Genomic DNA, 21,797 nt, shown 5'->3' on the forward strand with positions numbered 1-21,797 from the left:
TGGATGTGTGTGCTTGATCAGTTAAAGTCTTTATTATGGAGTCTGACAGCAGTGGGGAGGAAAGACCTGCGAAATCTCTCCGTCCCACACCGTGGGTGCCGCAGTCTCCCACTGAAGGAGCTGCTCAGTGCTGTCACAGTCTGCTGCATGGGGTGGGAGACGTTGTCCAACAGGGATGACAGCTTAGCCGCCGTTCTCCTGTCACTCACCACCTCCACTGGGTCCAGAGGGCATCCTAGAACAGAGCTGGCCCTTCGGATCACCCTGTTCAGTCTCTTCCTGTCCCCAGCAGAGATGCTGCCGCCCCAGCAGACCACGCCATAAAAGATAGCAGAAGCCACAACAGAGTCATAGAAGGTCTTCAGGAGTGGGCCCTCCACTCCAAACGACCTGAGTCTCCGCAGCAGGTACAACCTGCTCTGCCCTTTCCTGTAGAGGGCGTCTGAGTTATGAGTCCAGTCCAGTCTGTTGTTCAGATGAACACCAAGGTACCTGTAGCTGTCCACAGCCTCAATGTCCATACCTTGGATGTTCAGTGGTTGCAGTGGAGAATGCTTGTGCCTGCGGAAGTCTACCACCAGTTCCTTGGTTTTACTGGCGTTGATCTGGAGGTAGTTCAGCTGGCACCAGTCCACAAAGTCTATATATATATATATATATATATATATATATATATATATATATTTTTTTTTTTTTTTTTTTTTTTTTTTTTTTTACTGCTAAACTTTATTTGTAGTTTTTAATTTGATTAAATTAGCAAATTAGCCAGAGGTCCCTTTACTACGGTTCGGAGCCGCGGACCTTCAGTAACAGTAATAAATCACACGGCAATAGTACATTCATGTAGTTGTAAAAGCATGGTAATATATTAAGTAATCCAAAGTATTCAGAATACGTTACTCTCGTTTAGTAACGTAACGGAATACGTTACAAAATACATTTTGGGGCATGTAGTCTGTAATCTGTAGTGGAATACATTTTAAAAGTAACCTTCCCAACACTGAGTCATGTTGCATGATTTAATTTGATCTGAGCTTTAGCTGTGGCCTCGCATTTGACTCCAGAGTACTTTGGTATAGAAAACAGTTCATGGTCAATAACTGCAAGGTGCCCAAATCACCAACCCTCAGCCTCCGTGCATACAGTTGGTGTGAAGTGTTTGTACTGATGTGTTTGCTTTACTCCAAGTGTTGTTCTGTGCATTATATATGCAAACATCTGCATTTAGCTCTCATCTGTCTGAAGGACATTGTTCCAGAAGTCTTGTGGTTTGTTAAGATGCAGTAAATCTAAGCTGTGCTGCCATGTTCTTTTTAGAGAGACGAGACTTTCTTCTGCAAATCTGCTCAATAAACTGTACTTGTTTAACATTCAGTCTTTCAATGGTCCTGTCCTGATCTTAAACATTTAAATGCGGCCTGGGATCTTTTACATTTCTCTGAGCATTGTATAGTCTGACCTTGAGGGGAATTTGCTGGAACATCGACCACTTTAAAGATTGTGGCACTGTGTTCACACACCTGAATGCTCTTGTACAGCACCTCTCTATCACAGAGGTGCTCCCAAATCCTGATAATCGGTTAATCAAACCAACTGGCCTGCTTAACTTTTATGGGAGCAGTAAGGGACTACTACATTTTGTACACACCTCTTGAGGAGTAAACAATGACACAGTGTAATATATCACGTGTTGTTCGTTTAAGGTTGGATTTACCTCATTTCAAGTCCTGAAATAGACACAATGCTTTTTATTATGTCCTGATATATTAAATGTTGTTACTCAAAGAGTGTACTTTCTGTTTCATGACTGTATGTAGAGACATTGGTTTGTTCTTCCTCTTACTGTAAATGTGTTAAAAAAGAATGAAATATTTAATAAACCTTAATAACACACCTGCAATGACTTTATGTTATATTACGATATATTTATGCCACACTATATTAACAAAAGTATTCGCTTGTCTGCCTTCACATATATGTGAACTTGAGTGACATCCCAATTTTAATGCATAGGGTCAAATATAATGTCGGACCACCCTTTGCAGCTATAGCAGCTTCAACTCTTCTAAGAAGGCTTTGTGCAGGTTTATTAGAGTTTTTGAACATTCTTCCACAAGCGCAGTTCCACACCAAACTCACTCATCCATGCCTTTGTGGACCTTGCTTTGTGCACAGTCCTGTTGGAACAGGAAATAATAATCAGTCTGAGACAAAACACAGGATTACATTTTATCTCTCTACCAACTTTGAGTTGGTAGTTTCTTCATTAATGTAGGAGTAATGGAGAGTTAACCAGTGAGGAAGCCAGATGGGATGTTCGGTTTTCTGGCAAGAAGAGAAACAAAATCCTGGCATTTAGTTTCAAACTGAAAAAACAAAAGAATGGTTTCTTTTTGTGCATGTTGTAAAAACAGATGAAATGAAACCAAATTAAAGTCCAAATTATTTCAGCAGCAGCTGAAAATCGTCCAGCACAATGAGATTAAGCTCAAATATTGGTCACCATGCAGAAACAAATGGATCAAAGACCTTAGTTCCTCTGAGCAGCTTTATCCACCAGGACTGTGTTTTTGCATTTATATTCTGATCAGCTGATCTGTCTTACAGGCTGTTGTCCTGGGTTTTTTGGAAATTGTGTGGAGATTACAGGCCTGTTTATCAGACTAATGATGCAATCCTTACTGTCCCAGCTCGTCTATAAAATCCTGGAAATACCATTTTTATGTTGCTGCTCAGTGGACTGTAGTGTGTAACACAGTCTGTGCCAACAGGAAATGTCCCGGTGGTCTGCGGACGCACAGTGAGACCATCTGGCTGACTGGACCTGAACACAACACTTTCTGTGTCACTGCACACACACTGACACATCTATCAAAGGACAGGTGTCTCAAAACTGTTGCTGTCCTGAATATTTTCACCATTTTTTCTCTCATTGTTAACATGAACACGAGTTAAGTGAAGATCATGGGATGGAAAGAACCATAAAATGTCATCCCGTCCCTTAATGATGAAATCCTGGTCAAATCTAGTAAACTAACTGCTGAAGATTGCAGGCCATTTATATCCCTTCTTCACTCGTAGGTATCAATGACGCTGGTTTGCTCTTGAGATCAGAGCATGACGGCACCGCATACTTCAACAGTGAAGAGCGGCAGATGATGGACGTCAGAGGTTTAAACGTGAGTTTTCTCTTCTCTGCTGAGGACTAATCTGTGACCTAAAGTCTGGATCAGCATAATCTGTAGATGCTGTTTGAGAGACGATCACACATTTAACAGTTTCCATCTTTTCATTTCTGTATGTTAATGGGGTTTTTTCCATTCACTCACATTTTTTGTTTAATTTTCCAACCTTTTTATTCTTTATCATTATTACATTTTTGATTTCGCCTGGGAAAACCTCTCATTCAGATTAAAGCCTCTGATTTTAGGTTTAAACACAAAGAAAAACCCATCAGTGTCTCAGCGGGACAACAAAAACTGCATGAAACAAACAGGAATATGCTTTGGGTTAGGGAGTAACTCGTGCTCTGTGTGTTACCTTGTAAACATCTCGGGGTCAGTTATATTACATTTGAAATGATAAATATTTGCCAGTTTTATGGATAATTTTCATCTCATATTTGAAGACTGGATTTTAGATTATATTTGAAGCATAATCTCAGCTCTTCAGTAAGTATCAATCTTTTCTAATCCGTTCAATTCCAGTTAAAATAAAAAAGCTCTCCAAGCTGTTCTGTTTGTGTGATCTGTATAATTCCTTCGCCCAGCGTGACTCATTAATGCTGGGATACATGTGGCCTAAAAAGTCGTCTCAGTAATGCAAATTATATCTTTAAATAGCTGAAAAGCATCCAGATGTGCTCATTTGTTGAACTAAAAAGTTGATCATAGTAAATAAATCTTTAAAAATAACTCAAACCACAAACAGGAGTAATGAACACGTGGGCACGTATTCAATCTGGAAAGCACTGCGGTCTTTAAATCCAGACACTTGAATGTGATACAACCACACCGACTGGGATTTTATACCTTTATTCAAAGCTACAACTCCTCAGAAAAACACATTTCCTCGTGCTTTAAACAAGAGTATGAATATAAAAATGAAAACTTGGGACTGTATATGAAAGAAAGACGTAAATGCCTTAAACCTGCTTTCTGATGACCAGCAGAGGGCGGCGACTGTGGCTGTGAAAAGCTGTCTGATTGGATGAAATGTCTATGAGACGCTTCCTGATATTGCCAATCTCAGGAAGCGCTGTTCTGGTGACTTTATGTTATGTGTCCATCTTTTATATACAGTTCATGTGGTCTGAGTCAGACGCCCCTGCGGGCTGCGATACGTAACACAGCATCTTTAGCCGGCGTGGTAATAAAACTTTAAAAAACTGAAGAGAAGCAACAGGTTGGATTAAAGACACATCAGCGTTAAGCAGGTAAGTTTTTCAGAGTGTAACGAGACGCTGAAGGAAAAACTGAAAATAACATGAAATGAACTGTTTTCCTGGAAAGTTCCACTTTCAAGCCATTCTATCAAAATAAAATCTACAGCTATATACAGTTAGCTTCTTGTTCAAGAATATAAAACTTCATTCAGACATATGTACATTTTAAAGCTGCTGGGGTTTCTTAATCTAACAGTAGGCTGTTTGCTTTAATGGCAGACTGCACCAACAACAGCACCTGCAGTTTTCTCCATCTGATTCTGTGCAGGACAGTCTGGTTCAGAACTCATACATATAAAACTTATTATGAGCCAGCTGTTAAAAAATAAAAAGCCGGGGACATACTCTGCTTTTCCTTATTTCTGGGGCCAGCCGTGGAAGTTCATGTTTAACATGAAGAACAATTTGCTGTGAGCCCACATATCAGGCAGCTTTTTTTCTCTCCCTGGATCTGTATGATGTCACAGAAAGAGGATATTACTAATATGGTCATCTCAGGCACATAAGCCCCACCCACCTACTGTCCAAATCTTCTATTTAAGAGGAGCAACCAATTAGGAAAGAGTAGCCTTAAAGGCAGACGAGCTGAAACAGTTTCAAACAGAGCAGATAAATTATTAACTGTGAATTAAGCAAAGCTAACACTGAAGAGTCCAGAATAAAAAACGTATCATGCTGTTCACAACCCAAGATACTGTCTATTTGAACAAACAAATAAATGCAGAAAAGCAGATAAACGAGGACAGGAGGAGGGGAAGAAAACTGTTCCCTCAATGAGGCTTTTAACAGAGAAACACCAACAGGACGCCAAAGCTGACACTGTAATGACAGTCTGCCACCACAACCTCATCTGGGTGACCTCTCACAGCTCGAGCCAGCAGTGAATCATACCACGAATGGATGAATTCCTCCTGCAAAATGATTCCCAGAATTTCCCCGAATAACTTTCTAACAGAACTGAATGTGATCGGCTCTGCAGTTAGCTGTTTACATCCATTTAAACATGCGTGTTTTTAAACCCTGTTTTTCCACTGAAGACACTGAAAGTCTGGAAGCATTTCGTTTGTTGGACACTTGTAGTGAAAACAGCGCTCAGCAGAGGTGACCGGAAAGAGGTGAGAAACGACAGATTAGTACAAAGAGCTACTGTTTCTGTGCTCTTTATAAGTGGTTCACACCATTTGGTGTCGAGTTTTTGTGCTTTTAAAAGATATACTGTTTGATTCTGAATGAGTGAAAAATGCAGGAGCAGAATTTTTAGTTGTCTGAAACGGTTAAACTGACCGCATCAACTTCAAATTAGCAACTGAAACAGCTCGTGAAAGGAAAACCTCAGTATCTGTTAACCTGCGGCTGATTTTTCCATCTTCCTTCTGCCCGTCTGCTGGTGGCAGTGGGCTAAGTAGGTATTCCAGGCGTGGACTCCCTCTGCAATTTTCATGACCGGGCTCCTTTAGACGTGGAGGTGCAGCGACTACTCTGAGCTCCCTCGGGGACGCCACAGCCCCTCGTCCGCTCTACGGCTGAGCCCACACGTTCTTTCAGCTGCATGTATCTGTGACATCATTCCTTCAGTCAAAGACCAGGAACAAACCATGGCCCGTGGGACAGATCAAGGCCATTGCTCACCACTGAGTCCCCAGTAGGCTTTGCCTGGTTGTTGCTGCAGTCTGCACAGTGATGACCTCCTGCATCTTTGTTGACTGGTTCAGAGCTTTACGTACACGAAAACTGAACCATATTCAAGATTTGTATAACACCAGCCTAAACATGCCTCACTGTTCACAGTGTGGTACAAAGCCCGCTGCTCCATTCTGGGTTTAAATTATTACAGAAGACAAAAAAGCTTGGAATCAGTCCAATGCTGAGCAAAAACGCTGAAACCTGAAACTGCTGCAGAGTCCCACAGACGCTCACGAGTCGTCATAATCAGTCGTGGCTTTACACAAACGTGTAAACGTCTCTTCATGCTGGAAGTGACAAATAAACTAAAGGTGTTTGGCCTCACACTGGGCATAATGATTATTGATCAATGATTAATTAACCTGTGGTGCTGCCCCACCCCAGCGGTGATGACATCAGTCATCAGGAACCACACAACAATGAAGCAGTGACTTTCAAAATAAAAGTAAGGGGTATGTCCTGCAGTAAATTAGTCAGATTAAATATGTGTGGGTAGGAAAATAAGCTGCTTGAAGGGTATCCTTCCTGAGGAACACTGAAGCCGTTTTGTTGTTGCTCCACATCGCACTGATTCCTAACATTAAAAAAAAAAGGCAGTTAGTGGTCACCAACCCTTAAGAACCTCCTGGTCTCACCAGACTGTAAAACCCTCCAAGAGTCTTTCAAACAAACAATTATTAGTACTGGCAATATTAGTACAATTAGAAAATATACGATATCCAAATCCTTTGTGTGCGTTGTTACACTTCGATGCTGGCTGGCAGAAAAACAACGAGCTGATGGCAGACGACGCGTCCGTTCAGCCTCCACAGAGACAAACATCATCCCGTCCCGATGAGACGGATGACAGCTGATCAATGACCTAACTCGTCCTCGCCTGGTGCTCACACGGGCTCTCAAGTCCGGCTGGAGGCGTTTCAGGAACAGTCGCGTTGTATTAAAAAAACAAAAAAAACAAAACACCATCTTGTTGCAGAGCACCTTTTCTCCACCACAGGGGGGCGCTGTCCTGTAACTGCAGGGAAACAAACCACAGTCAACTCAGAGTTTCACGCTCTTTGTCTCGTCAGAGTTCAGAGGGAGGGCGGTCAGCGGCAGACCGACAGGCGCCTCACGGTGCACAGGTCACACAGCAGCCGTTTGATTCGCTGTTTGAGCTGCGGGAGGCGGGACAGAGGGTCAGGAGGCTCGAGCTCGCCGGAGTGGTCCAACCAGGACTCTAGAACTGAAGACAGAGAAGAGCGAGTTTTACGACCAGCAGCGAGCACATGTGGACACAAACTAACACCGAGGTGTAACTTAGGAGCACAGCACGACTCTGACGCCTCATCACGTCCAACCCAGCGTTGCTGTATCACGCTCAGGCACGCGCTGCTGTCAGTCACACAAGATACATGATGTACAGCAGTGAAGCGAGACCTCTCTAATCCCAATTAAATTAAAGGCCAAACATGCAATGAAGATGCGATAGATACTTTTTCACAATAATGTCAGGTCTAAATAATCAATACGGTGAAAGTGGAGCAGCAGGCAGGAACACGGCGATCAGGATGCATGAGCTTCACGACCCCTCCAAGTGAAGCGACGCAAAAACCGAACCTTCTCTCTTCTTCCTCCCACGCCTCAGTAATTATTCTCCTCCAGCTAGAATGGCTCTAACTCGCGGTGGATAATTACTTACTTGCTTCTTTCTCTAAATATTTCTCTCTGCTTTCGTAACCAGACGAAGCCACCGTGACTATTTTAATAACACTGAATGATGATTAATGTGGAGTGTTGTGTGCAACTCTGTCTTTTACATTCAACGTGTGCGTTACCGTCCAGCTCTCTCTCGATCACGTCCATCCTGGCGCTGATCTGCTGGTGCAGGGACTCGATGTGCTCCAGCAGGTTCAGCTGACACTCGGCCACCGACGCCGCGCGAGGCTCCGCTGCGCACGTCCGAGTGTGCGCCTGCTCGCCGCCGCCTGCGTGATTCTCTGTTTTTATGTTGTGCACATCTGTGAGTGCGGTGGCGTCTCTGTCTGCGGCGGTGTGAGCTGCGCTCCTGTTGACATCTTCAGGTTTTATTTCCTACACGGAGAGAATGACAGATGCTTTTAACAAACAGCAGCCAGAGACACACGAAGACTAATTCGTTTTTCAGTGAATTTGACAAACTTGGAGAGCAGGTTTGAATAACGACACTCTGCCAATGATGCTTGAAAATTCCCTTTTCTGGAGAAAATGCGGCCTACCCCTCGCCCCCACAGAACCCCAGGTCCTTGTTTCTGTTACATCACAGTGTTAAACCTCTTGCAGCTACAATACAAGCCGTGATGCTCAGAGTTGGTTAAACAGATAATAATGCTGGCTTTGGATTCTGAGTCCTGGAGTTTCTGCTGTATTTAAAAAGTTCAAAGAGATCAGCTGATTCTGAAGGGTCAGGTGGACATTTTTCAGTTTTTATCGCTTTTCATCTAATAGCCGAACTGAAATTAGAATATTATTAGATTACATCTCCAGTTTATATTTCAGTAACTTTACAATTTAATATGAAATTTAGGTTTTACAAGTCATGGCCTGCTTATTCTGTAATAAATAAATAATTATTTTCTTTTTTACAGGTGATCTCCTTAAGATTTAGATAAAAATTCAAAGACAGTTTACGGCCACAGCCTCTACTGCAGGAAAAAGACACCGGTGGCAACAGAGTCATGAGCCAATCACAGGAGGAGCGTACAATCCCTCCACAGGCTCACCTGTCGAAACCTTTTATTTCCGTGACCCTCTCTGGATGTAAGAATCTCTCTTACATCTCACATCTTGTCTTCTGGTCCACTTAAGTAAATTCACTGTGATCTGCTCGTTTCACTTATTGATTCTCCATCAATCGTTTATTTTTAGCTCCATTTCGTTGCTACTAATGATGTATTCTTTCTATTCTACAAGAATTCTACAACAGTTAAGAGAAATAAAACAATTCAGGATCAGAAACTGGTCTGAAAAACGACAAAGTCCCCATGAAATCAAACAGATGACAGGTTTTCATGATCTACCCGACGAGCCTTACGTTTGTAAAATCTCTGGCTGTGTGATTGTGCAGAGGAAGCCTGTTACAGCTTTTCTGTTGGTGTATCTTCACAGAGTATCCTCTGCAGCTCTCGCTCCCCCCCCCCTCACACTCAGTAAAAGGTAAAAATAGTTCCACATTCACCAGAATGAGCTTCTAACTGGTCTTCACTGGTCTCATAGCAACAGCAGGAGCTTAGCGCTGCGAGCGTGAGGCGCTGCTTCTGCTCAAGGTCTCAGTGAGCCAGGCTTTGTTTTTTTTACTACACCTAAACCTCCCAACAGCTGAAGATTCACGCGTCTCAAATTCACAGCAGAGAAGAGCTTTGAGGAGACAGAAAAAGAGATTCATCGTCTTTGCTCAAAATAATCAGCTCTGATTTTATGATGTTCAGCCTTAATGCAGGAGTGAAATCCGAGCTTAGAGTTTATTGCTCATGTACGACTCATTCGGTCGTCCGTTTCCCCCCCATCAGTGTGAACAGCACAAATAAATGAAAATGTTTTGTGTCCTGTTACCTCGGGCAGTGGAGCGAGTTGGTGAGCACTTGTGAACGACTGTTTCGGCTTTCTGAGTAGGAAACGTGTGAACAGTTAAAAGGCTACACGAGTGTCTGCTGAGTCTCTACCTTCTCCTCGCCACTGCGCTCTTGCTTCACCGTCACCATCGGCCTCTCTTTCTCCTGCTCCTCTCCTTTTTCCCATGATGCTCCAGGCTTCTGATAGCAGTGCTCGCTGCTGACGTAGCAGACGGGCGGCTCTCCTCTCGGGCTGGACGTCAGTCTGTGCCTCTCCTCCTGCTTCCACGGTGACCTCCACAGCTGCTGGTCGGGGTGGGACGGCGAGCTGCGGGGAAAGACGGCCACAGTCAGACCGAGCTAACGTCTCTGCGGGCTCGAACAGATGAGCCGGGCCGCCGGAGCGATCGCACTCACCGCAGCAGGCTGATTTTGAGTTGCAGGGCGCTGAGGACCTGGCTGATGCCGTACGTGTGCGCCAGCAGGTGGCTGGTGTGTGAGATCTTGGAGGCGTTGACCTCCGAGTAGTTCTCCTTCACACACGACAGGCCAAACATGTGACCGGATTTCAACAAGTCGGGCTCAGACCGGAAACGCTGAGCACACCGCCAACCTGGACCAATGAGGATTACAGATGAAAACAAGATGAGAGGAGAAGCACGAGCACCACACAGGAACCCACAGAGAGCCAGCAGGTCTCTGAAAACGGCTTCAGCCTGAGCTGTGGAGCTCGTGTCGTCGAAGCCTCACACACTCACTGAGGTACAAACACACATAAGTCACATGTCCTTCTCCAACCAGTCAGAAAAGGTTACAATACAAACACACACTTTGACTTTCACCTAAACACAGAGAGCTATCCTACGACCACTCGACAAGGGGTCGAGGAACTTTCCCAGGCCTTTGCTGTAACATATAAAATGTAAGCTTTGAGTTTTATATTACACCAACTATCAAATAATCCACCTTTACCTGCTTTCTTTCACAGGCTCGGCACAGCAGTAAGTGCTCACAGTGTGAATCCTACCTGCGGTCTGTCTGCAGTAGTAGCAGATGTAGTTGTGTGGGACGTTGTCCTCGTATAAACCCATACAGGTCCCGTGCTGCCAGCACAGACACGACTCGCACTACAGACACACACAGAGAAAACACTGGGATCACGTCACAGCAGCATCACGAAACAATCCTGTGTTTCTGAGCATTCCTGACACAAAGGCCTTCAGTGACAAAACAAGTCCTAATAAAGACAAAATTTTCACATTGAACAGAACCTGATGGACATGAATGATGTAAAATATTTCCCATGATTCATTTCTCTCCTTTCAGACTTGTTTGTCAGTTCTGTGGATTCGTTTTAAAAGCAGCTACAGACAAATCATTCCTGTGTGTGTCTCACCTGGATCATGAAGTCATTCTCCTCGTCCACCTCGCACACACACCTCACCACCTCACACTCCTCCGTCTCCGTGCCAACAGGCCAGGAGGGCGTGTCTTCTCCACTCTCTGCTGTCAGCGTTGACCAATCGCTGCCATCGTCGGCTAAAAGTACAGAAACTCAGTTTTTGAATTTTTACATCGTATCAGTGTTTGTGATATTAATGTGTGTGTGTTTTCCCACCTTGCACGTGTGTGTTGTGATGTTCAGTTGAGAGCTTGAGAGTGATCGGAGGTCTGTCTGAGCTCTCATCGTCGCTGCTGCAGAAACCTGATGAGAAGAAGAGAGAAGCAACAAAATGATTGGACGCTCGGTGCTCGCATGGACGCTGTCAACCTTGTTCTGGTGCTCAGTAACTCACAGTAATGACAACAACTAATGAGAAGCAGCTGAAAAAGAGGAGTTTTAAATCACAAACAGGTGGTGAAGGTGCTTTAGCTTCGTCTGCAGCGTTTCCAACAAAACATAAATGTTTTTACTTTCCCGTTACACTCGTGTTTGTGAGCAGACAAAACGCCCTCAACAGCAAATCTGAGCCAAACACGCTGCAGTTCATTTTCTGCAGTGTTACTAATGCGCAGGTTCACACTTCTGTCAGATGGGACTCTATTTAAATTTGAGGATGCAATAAGTGCAATAACAGATAAAATGTGAGTTGAAGATAAATAATAAATACAATTTTATTTATGTAGCACCTTTCTAGACAGAATCACAACGTGCTGCACATAAGATAACAAATAATAAAAATGTAAAACAGACAATATAAAACAGGCAGAAATTTAACTAAAAACTGTTTTAAAAGGTGAGTTTTGAGTTGTTTTTTTAAAAACAACGACCGAGTCCACAGTCTTAATGTCTGAGGGAGAGAGTCCACAGTGGCTAAAAGCTCTGTGACCCTTAGTTCTCATCTTAGTCTGTTTTATAGTCCTGATCAGATGACCTCAGGGACCTGCTGGGGACATCGGGCTGTAGCGGATCGGAGATGTAAGCTGGTGCCAGTCCATGCAAGGCTCTAAATGTCAAGACCAGCATCTTAAAATATACTGAAAGTCAACAGGAAGCCAGTGTAGCTGAAATGGATGGAGACTGCATGATCTCCCCGTGTTTGGGTGGGTCCTGTCTTCCTCAAAGTCCAAAGACATGCAGTTAGTGGGGTTAGGTTAATTGGTGATGCTAAACTGGGCACAGGTGTGAATGTGAGTCTGAATAGTTGTTTGTCTCTGTCAGCCCTGCGACACACTGGTGACCTATGCAGGGTGTACCCTGCCTCTCGCCCTGTGGAAGCTGGGACAACCTGACCTCCCCCATGACTCTGACTTAGATAAGTGAAAGAAAATGGATGGTAAAATATGACACTTCTACAGCGAACTTCAAACTGTTAGATGAGAGCAGACCTCTGATTTTAGGCTCCAAATATCTTACAAACCTGTTAATCTCAGTTTAAGAAGGTCAACAGACACAATGAGTCTCACCCGTCTGACTTTTCCTCTTCTTCTTCTTCTTTTTCTTCTTCTTCAGTTTGATTCGCAGGAAGTTCTTCCTCTCCTTCTTATCCAGTCCTCCCGTTTTCTCCTTCCCCCCATCCTTCTTGGCTTCTACTAACAGGCACACATGAGAGAAATGACACCAACGCTGCTGGTTGGCCTGGTTTTCTGCTCCTATGTGCTGATGTTGTGCTCTGCTCTGTACCTGTTCCCACGATGCCATGTTCTCCGCTGGTTGAGTTCTCACTCCTCCTGTCTGACACCAAGTCGCCACCCTCTGAAAAAGATCGCTTCCTCCTAAAAAAACCCAAAATAGCTCCAGTCAGCGTTAAACTCACCGCCCTCTGCTCACCGTATCTAATCCGTGGGACATAAAGCGACCTCACGGCCTCCTCCGCGCTGCTTTGCTCCTCCAGCTGCTGGTCGGTGTGGTAGTACTTGATGTGGTAGTGCAGCAGGCTCGCCTTCCTGAATGACTTAGTGCACCCGGGAGCAGGGCACTTGAAGGGGTTGTGGTCCAGCTCAATGGAGAGGATGGGTGGAGGCTGGTTCTTTATCACCCTGTACACTGAGAGGAGAGGACACACCGAGTGTTTCTAACTGCTGTGGGACTGGATTAGGAAACCTCAGCACTTTCATGCTTAGAAAGAAGAAGGGTGCAGCTGCACACTGATAATATGCCTTTGTATTGTAACCCCAAGCACGAAGAGAGGACAGGAAGCTACATTAAATGTCTGCTCAGAAGCACAATTTGTCAATTTAAGACGGCATCTAAAATTCCTCTGGAACTGAAGAAAAACCACAGTTCCACAAAAGTTTGGATGCTGTGCAATGATTTGCAAATCTTATGAATTTTATTCACAATAAAGCAGAAAACAAGTTAAATATTTCAACTGAGACATTTTACCATTTCATTAAATGCTTCAGACAACAAAACGCTGGAGAAGTGAGTGACAGTAAGAAAGGACCAGCTGGAGGAACGTGTTGCACCTCATCTGGTTAATTAGCAGCAGGTCGGTATAAAGAGAGGCAGACGTTCTCAGAACTAAAGAGGTTCAGCAATCTGCAAAGAACTGTCTACAAACTGAACAATTTCACAATAATGTTTCTCAATGTGAGATTGTGAAGACTTTAAATGTCTCATCATCTACAATAAAATAAAATCATAAATTATTATTATAGATTATTTGGAGAAGTATCTGCGTGCGGATGGAGGCTGAAATTCAGCATCGATGCTCGTGATCTTCAGGCCCTCAGGCAGCAGGTTAAAGCTCCATCACGCAAACACGTCGCCACATCTAAACACGGTCAGAAACAACGTCGTCTTCTCTGAACCAAAACTCACAGAAAACTGTTCCGATGTCAGACAAATGTTTTAATGACTTTTGGAAAAAGAGAAGGGAGACCCTGTGGCTCAATATCAGCACTCAGTTTAAAAGCCTGCATCTCTGACTTCTACATCTTCTTCATGTTTCAGCACAACAATGCTAAAATCACATAAAGCATCGATTCCAACAGCACGGCTGAAAACATTTGGAGCATGGTGACACCAAAGAAGAGCCAGAACTGCTGAGCAGCTTTAACCTAAAAATGGGACAAGATTCCTCTTCCAAGAGTCCAGCTGCTGGTCTCCTTGGCTCGGAGATGTTTAAGACACAGAGGAAACATCACCCTGTACATGTTCTCTTGAGAGGCGTCGCTTCCATCAAATTTTCTCAATTAAAACATTTGATATCCTTTCATGTTCAATCTGTTCCCGCCCCATTACAAGTGTGGATTGAGCAGCCGACAGTCTTTATCTGTCCTACTTTTTTCATTAGACAAAAAAAACAACTTTTAAACTCTAAACTTTTGTCCCCAAAGTTTGATTCTGTTCATCTGGTCGTAGCAGTCCTGGGATTTACTTACCTGGATGATTGAGCATGCATCGAGACGTTCTAACCTTTTGTGTTTATGTGGAGGACTGAGGGACTTACATGGTTCTCTGCTGAACTTGTGTGTGGTGGGAAGGTGAGCCTGACGCTCCAGCAGGACATCTGAAACAAAGATTAAATAAAACAAACAGGTCAAGTACGTTACAGAAGCATAACCACTTACTGATCCAAATAAGAGAAGCACCTGCGAACAAAGTTAAACTGTGTTTCATCTGTTAAGAACTGGATTTTCTCACATTCACCGTGGTTTTATCCTCGGGTTGGCTTGAACGTTCTTACCGGTCAAAATTAAGATTTTACTTTATTATATGCTCACATACACTAGCACTATGTACTCAAAGTACACCTGTATAATATTCTACAGCACATTAGTCACGTTCAATGTGTGACACAAAATAATTAATATTTAAGTCAAAATTAACATTTTATCTTCACTTTGGAGTAGAGGTCATCTTTAAGCTGGACAGAAATAGTGATTTGACTGGTATGAAAAACATGTCCCAGTTTTGTCCATCTCACCCAGGTCTAATAAGAACTATGTCTGCTGTCCTCCTGAGTGAGACAGTCCCCACAGACATCGTCTTAAAGCTAAGAGAACCATGTAAAATGTGCACATGTTCTGTGGAGTTCTCATGTTTGGACCAATACACGCATGTCTAAAGTCCTCCTCTGTCGACTTCAGGCACCATCAGTGAGTCTGCTGCTGTAGGATTTGCTGGTGCAGAGCCGCCGGTGTCGTCTGTTGATATTCTGGATGAGACTTGCAGCCCCCTGCCCCAGTTGTGGCTTTTCTAATGCAGACATATTTAGAAAAGCTTATAAAAGCCTAAGTTGTTGTTAGAAGCTGAAGGTTTTCAGGTTTCATTTCGGCAAACAGGACCTCACTTTTTCGTGCATACTCAACCCGGACTACAAGTGGAAACCAGAAACCCTTTATGTATTCTCCATATTCCTGTGCAGATATCTGTTTACAGAGATAAGTGTACCTCTGTCTATGTGGGCAGGGTTAAGTGCTGCTGCTGCTGGGGGGGTGGAGTTAGCTGTGATTGGCTGATTCTGAGTTCCACTGCTTCTGCCTGGAAGAGAGACAGACCATTGTTAACCATTTTAATTTGCTCCTGCTGACGAGCTGCAGAGCCTCCAAACATCTGGACAGATCTACAGTGTGCGGGCGCTTGGGGTCAGAGGTCATCTTACTTACTGTCATCTGTTTTCTTCTTGGCAGGTGGATTTGAGGATGAAGGTTCTGCCTTCCTCTTCCTGTCCTCCTCCCTCTCCAAAGCTGCATCGGTCTCTTCTGTTGTCACCTTCTCATCTGCCTCCTCTTCCTCCTTTTTCTCCTCCTCCTCTTCTTCTTCCTGTCCTTCTCCTCCTTCCTCCTCCTCACTCTCACCCTCCTCCCATCCCTCGCTTCCCACAGCACTTTTCTCAGATCTGGATTTCTAAGAACGACAAACAAACAAAAACAAACACATTAAGGATCAAAGACGTTGTGATTGTGTGAAACACTGAGTAGACGAGGACCAATTAGAGAGAAGCATTTCTTACTTCCTGGAAAGGTTTGACTTTGGTGGGCTTCACAGTCCGAACCACGCCATCATAGAATCGCACTGTGTAGGAGTCTGACACAGGAAAACACAAACACCAGGTTTAGATCAATCATGTTCCAAAAACAGCCGATTCGCTTCAGTAACAACAGGAACGCAGCACAAACAACCCAAAGACGGACAGCGGGAGTCAAACAGCATGAAGGGAGGACATAAAAGACGCCCATCCATTCACTGAGCTTATCTGGGTCAGAGCCGACCGAACCACTTCAACCGGCACCTTTTGATGCAAAGGAGCATGGCTGTGCTCTGAGCTCTGTCTGAAGGGAGAGCCCAATTTTTGCCACTTGAATGCACAATCTTATTTTCTGGTAACTACCCACAGCTCGGGGTCACATATGAGAGAGGGAATGTAGATCAACCAGTAAATTGACAGCTTCGCCTTCAAGCTCAGCTCCCTCTTCACAACAGACCGGACCCAGCTGCACCAGCCCTTCTGTCAATCTCCTGCTTCAATCTCCACCTAAGTGCCTCAAACAAAGCCCAGAGATACCTCACCTCTCCCACCTGAGGCAGCAACTCGACTCCAAACCAGAGTTTTTAGTATGAATTAATCAGGATTTATTTGACTTTTCTTTAATGAAACGTTTTTAACAGTCCAATGTATCAGCTTCAACTGTAAAAATAATGTAAGCTGCATTATATCATTAATATCATTGAATCAGGAAAAGCACTCAGGATTAGCTGACTTATATTGTAGAGTAACTTAGTGTAATTAATGAACCCACACACAATCCTAGCTCCATACTAGTCAAGTTACTGGAACAAGAAGCACAGAGGGGTGGGCTGAAATTTTGGGCCTCTCACCTCATTTTTTTCCCAGTATTATTAAGACCGCCTTACTTCTTAAGTGCAGAAGCAAGCTAAATCTGAATCGTTACGATATAAACTATGAAAGAAAACATATGCATGGGTCCATTGAATAGCCAAAAGTTAGTGAGGGGTGCAGATGGTAGGTGCTTAGTGATTTATCAGACAACCTTGTGATAAACAGCTGCACTGACCTTCCCCCCCCCCCCCCCCCCCAAAATCAGTAAATCAACCAGCAGTAGAATACAGTAGAAAAACAGCAGAGGTAAAAGGTCACAGCTGAACCTCACCGTCCTTGTTGACGCGGAGGATTTTGGCCGGGTAGAAACGACAGTCGGTCCAACAGGCCAGAACCTTTGAGCCTGAAACAAACGTCTGAGTCGCAGAGAAAACATCTGTTAGCTTACGCAGTCAACATTCTCCTAGCTTCAACTTATTATTGTCATAATCTTTCTAGTCTTCTTGACCAACATTATTAAAACACACTAGGGCTGCCACAAACGATTATTTTGATAGTCGACTAGTTAGATCATCATCCATTGGCTGTAAAACGTACAGCTTATTGCACCAGGATGCATCTGCTATTATATAACTATCATTAGCTTACAGCTTTAAGCTTTTAAGGTCTGTGCTAACTAAAGACAAGATGATAGTTTATTAAACTTTTAATGAATTTTGCAGATTGTCTCGATGGAGTTTAATAAACTCAGCCGTCTGCTCCTTGCCATCTAAAATATAACAGGTAGTGAAGGGAGTCTGGTGTTTTACGCCGGCTCTAGTGAGCCTAGAACCCTCCAGCTATCGAGCGGGTGGGTAGCAGAAGTCTCCGAAAACGTCGGGGCACTTTTACAAATTTGTGATGTCTTCATAAACCGAGCAGACATTTGAAGTTTGCAAAGCTACATTCTCGCCTAAAAATGTGTTAAAAGTTTATTTTGTGACCCAGAAAGAGTAATATTAAAACTATGTAGCTGCTGCCATTGTTGGAAACAGGAATTGGCTGGGTCGCGCTATGAATTCTGGGATCATTTGGGCCACGAAGGATACATCCGACTCATCCTTCAAATTCGGGGAAAAGTAGGACGCATTTGGAGAAATCTTCAAATTTGGAAAGCCTTCGTCGCGTCGCTGTAACGTAATCAAACGCTGCCTCCTAACGATGCAGCCCGTAAATTTGGACAACAGCTATGATACTGGAGACAGCTTCTTCTTCTTCTTCGGGGTTTAATGGCAGCTGGCATCTTTGTACATGCAGTGCTGCCACCTTCTGTTTCAGTCCGCTATTACACTCTTAAATCCTAATATTTATTCCTGCGTCTTTCTGGATCTTACAAAGCTTCAAACGACGCGTTGACTATTAAATTTGTCATCGAAATTTTTGATAGTCGACATAATCGTGACTAGTCGACTAATCGTGGCAGCCCTAAAACACACACCCAGTTTCTGCTGCTCTGTCCACAGCAGCTGCTTCACTGTCAGTCTGTATTATGAGCCTAACCTCCTCAAATGTATTTAAAATGACAGCCTCATCGTCTGTCCACGTCCTGACTGATGGTGGGGTAAATGATAACAGAAATATATTGTGGATACGATGAATCAAGTTGTAGTAGAGGCTTCTGATATTTTCACATTTACTTCAAATGCAGACTATCTAGGATTTATATGCAGGAATTAAATATATTATTTCAGTTCATGCATCTTAGAAAAATAAAATCTTATTCAGTATCAGCATCCCTGCCATGACACTGATACCGATGTTTTAAAAACTATTTAAAAAGAAACATCTGTGTACGTCTAACATGTTCTATACCGGCTGTGATCGCGTTGGATTCAGGCCCTGCCTCCTCAGGCTGACTCGCTCCTTCGGCCGCAGGTACGGTGAGTTCCACTGAAACCACTCGTCATGGCGACGGCTCCACTGCAGGTAGTGGATCAGGACCCGCTCTTTGTCATAATCAATCTTCTCAATGGTGGCCGTGTACCTAAAAGAAGGACAAACTTTTAGTACACCATTAAATTTGAAGTATGTTCTCCCAAAAATCTTTATCATTTCCACATTCAAAATTAGCTTTTGTTTAGCTACAAATTCGAGGATATTTACGCACCACAGGAAAGGTTGGGCTTTTTGAATTCACACATGAGCACAGCTGGTTGCATATCTTTAAGGCAATGAGTCAGTGTTACTTCATTTAATATAAGTCTGTTCCTTTTGCTTTTTTTGTTGTTATTTGGTGGATTAAAAATCATAACAAAGTTAAATACTTTATTAAAATCCTGGAAAAAAAATCATCACCAGTATCTGAAAGTTTCCTGTATGTTGGCTGAACTGCTGTGGGAACTTAAATGAATCATCCACTCATCGGATTTCCACAGACCAGACTCATAACAAAGCGACTATTAAGAAGTCGCTAACCCACACTTTACTTTAAAAGCTTGAATGAGTGGTACATCATAACAGCAGAAGCTCAGTAAAACAAACAATTAATTTTTGGTATTTTGAGTGTGTTAGTGCAAAGAGGGTGGACATGAGTGTCGGGGTGATTTGTGACAGAAGGAGAGCAGCAATAGTGAAAGGGAAGGTTTAAAAGATTGTAGTGAGGCCCATTGTGATGTTTGGTTGTACAGGAGGCAGAGCTGAAGATGTTCAGATGTTGACTAGGAGTGAGCAGGATGAACAGCATTAGAAATTAGTGCATCAGAGGGAGGGCTCAGAGTCAGAGAGGAAAGGCTGAGGTGGTTATGATGTGTGTAGGAGAGTGAGAGTGGATATCTTGGGCAAAGGCTGTTGAATATGGAGCTGGTAGTTGGAGTAACAGAGGAGGACACAGTGAGATGGAGGCAGATCATCTGCTGTGACGACCCCTAAGGGAAAGAATAAGTGTGTGTGTGTGTGTGTGTGTGTGTGTGTGTGTGTGTGGAAGGTGGTGGGGAGGAGTCTTCTGACCAGTTCTTGTGGTGGTCTCGAGCTTCTAGTTTGGCTCCGACTTCAAATGTGATGCCTGATCGGTCCGGAGGTGTCTTCATCTGGTACAAAAACACAGGAAGTGTTGATGTGAGCATTTTCTGTCATTTTACTGTGGAGAGTTTATTTGACAGTTCAATATTTTTGAGCCATTTTCTTTTGTTTTGATGGAGCACAGCGGTTATCCTCAATGTTGGATATAAATATTCTATTTGCTATGTTTCATTATTTGTGGAACAACAAGTGTAAACGGACAAGGTGAATAAAAACTCAAAGGCGGTCCATTCTAATAACTTATAAACAGAGTATAGGTTGAACTTAAATAATTTCCCCCAGGGATCAATAAAGTATTCTGATTCTGAACTAAGCAAATTCCTAAATAAACTCAAACTCTAGATATGTCAAAGATTTATTTTCTTTACAGTTTCCCCCCCATATTGTATTTATTACCTTAACAAATAAATGTTTGAATTTTCTTTTTTCTTCTATTTTTGCAAACTATTGTTGTAAGTTAAAAAAATAAATAAGCAACAACACACAAAGGTCAAAGGTCGCGAACGCTACTGTACGTCACGTTGCGTGATGACGGCATACATATGATGACGTTGCGCCCGTCTCTGATAACGGTTGCAGCCCAACTTTTTTAGTGTAGTTATTATCAGCTTTCCACGGGTGCAGTCTGAATTTCGACTGAACAAATGTGCGAATGTTAAACTCGAACAGTTTGTAATGAATGAAACAGACATTTTTTGACTTTCCGCTTGATATTCCTTAGCTTTCTTAGTAGAAGATAATTGGTCTTGAAGACTCCTAAGGACGCCTACTCTAGATTTTATTGGCTGTCTCGGTCGTCAGTCGCTCTAAATGTCCCTCCCCTGTCTAGCTTAACAGATATTTGACAGCGGCTAAGATGCTAATGCTATCAATGTTAGCTCTAAATATTAGCACAGAATGACACCGGACGAAGCGGAAAGTGCTTTAAAAGAACACTTCAGTAAAAGACACCAGCGTAAGAGAAGATACAGTCGCATGTTTAAAGCTGTCCTCTGAGCTGGTGCAGTTCAGCGGAGTTGGATCGGCTCTCCATTGACTGTGAATACAGAAGCTAACACAGCTAACAGTTCGCTGCTGCTGAAGCAGCTTAGGCTGACAAGTCTCACTGACCGCTGCGAGCAGCCGCAGGCCTCCTGTCGGCCAGCGGAATATTTAATAAAATGTCTCTGCACTTTAATTACAAACATGAGCGTGGAATATGTAAACGAGAAACATAAAAGCTTGTTTACCTCTGACGTTACTTGTTCTCTGCACTCCTCATACTGTGATGACTATAGAGCGCATGCGCGAAGGGGGCCGAGTTTCTGGCAGGGATGGGACGCTTGAAAAGCGTTTCTTCGCTGTGTCGAGCCTCCGACGCGATGTTTCAAAATACTGCACCGAACACAAAGATCACATGACCACGAATAAACGAGGCTTTGGTGCCCCAGTTCCGACAGGTGGTGTACCTGCTGCTTCCGGGCACTGCGAGGCGTCAGGATTCACATTTTTTTTAATGAGCCAGAGTCATTTGTAATTACTGAATTAATGTTTTTGTATTTATGACACGCGCATGTGTAACAGAAAACAAGGCCCTCTCTCTCTTTATTATTTTCTTTGTGGTTAATGGAGACCGATATTATCTAATTACTTAAACACGGGAATCCACAGAGAAAGAGACGTCGGCGCTCTGTAAACTCATTAAAGTATCTCAGTAAAAAACCTCCTTTCTGCTTTCAAGGAGAAATAAAACAGACAGAAATGTTCGACTCTGACTCCGTCTGTGCTCTAATTTTATTTTTTCTTCTTTCAACAGAAAATGTTATTTGCAGGATT

The 21,797-nt window shown here is 43.3% G+C and overlaps 1 protein-coding gene across 2 annotated transcripts; it reads right to left on the bottom strand.

Annotated features, from left to right (window-relative positions):
- Nucleotides 1–4,018: 4,018 nt before the first annotated feature.
- Nucleotides 4,019–21,368, bottom strand: LOC113013297 (PHD finger protein 20-like). 2 transcript variants are annotated; one of them, XM_026154095.1, is made up of 18 exons: nucleotides 21,212–21,368; nucleotides 19,911–19,990; nucleotides 18,777–18,948; nucleotides 17,257–17,341; nucleotides 16,098–16,171; nucleotides 15,751–15,991; nucleotides 15,536–15,625; nucleotides 14,592–14,651; nucleotides 12,997–13,183; nucleotides 12,821–12,912; nucleotides 12,604–12,726; nucleotides 11,315–11,401; nucleotides 11,093–11,235; nucleotides 10,724–10,823; nucleotides 10,114–10,309; nucleotides 9,808–10,024; nucleotides 7,945–8,200; nucleotides 4,019–7,352 (listed from the first exon to the last, which is right to left on the bottom strand). In XM_026154095.1, exons 2-18 carry the CDS (start codon nucleotides 19,988–19,990, stop codon nucleotides 7,216–7,218), a joined length of 2,340 nt encoding a protein of 779 aa, XP_026009880.1. In that variant the 5' UTR covers nucleotides 21,212–21,368; the 3' UTR covers nucleotides 4,019–7,215. The 2 variants fall into 2 exon arrangements, with proteins under 2 accessions (XP_026009880.1, XP_026009879.1); XM_026154094.1 differs by having other exon boundaries at nucleotides 12,604–12,729; nucleotides 21,212–21,367.
- Nucleotides 21,369–21,797: the final 429 nt, after the last annotated feature.

The sequence above is a fragment of the Astatotilapia calliptera genome, chromosome 20 (assembly GCF_900246225.1).
Source record: "Astatotilapia calliptera chromosome 20, fAstCal1.2, whole genome shotgun sequence".
NCBI lineage: Eukaryota > Metazoa > Chordata > Actinopteri > Cichliformes > Cichlidae > Astatotilapia > Astatotilapia calliptera.

Bases quoted from the DNA above. Each gene is read 5' to 3' on its own strand.
- LOC113013297 (XM_026154094.1), bottom strand. From the start codon at position 19,990: ATGAAGACACCTCCGGACCGATCAGGCATCACATTTGAAGTCGGAGCC. The intron at 10,824-11,092 runs GTGAGACACACA...GTGTGTCTGTAG, and splicing joins AGAATGACTTCATGATCCAG to TGCGAGTCGTGTCTGTGCTG. The intron at 10,025-10,113 runs GTGAGTGCGATC...CTTTCCCCGCAG, and splicing joins CTCAAAATCAGCCTGCTGCG to CTCGCCGTCCCACCCCGACC.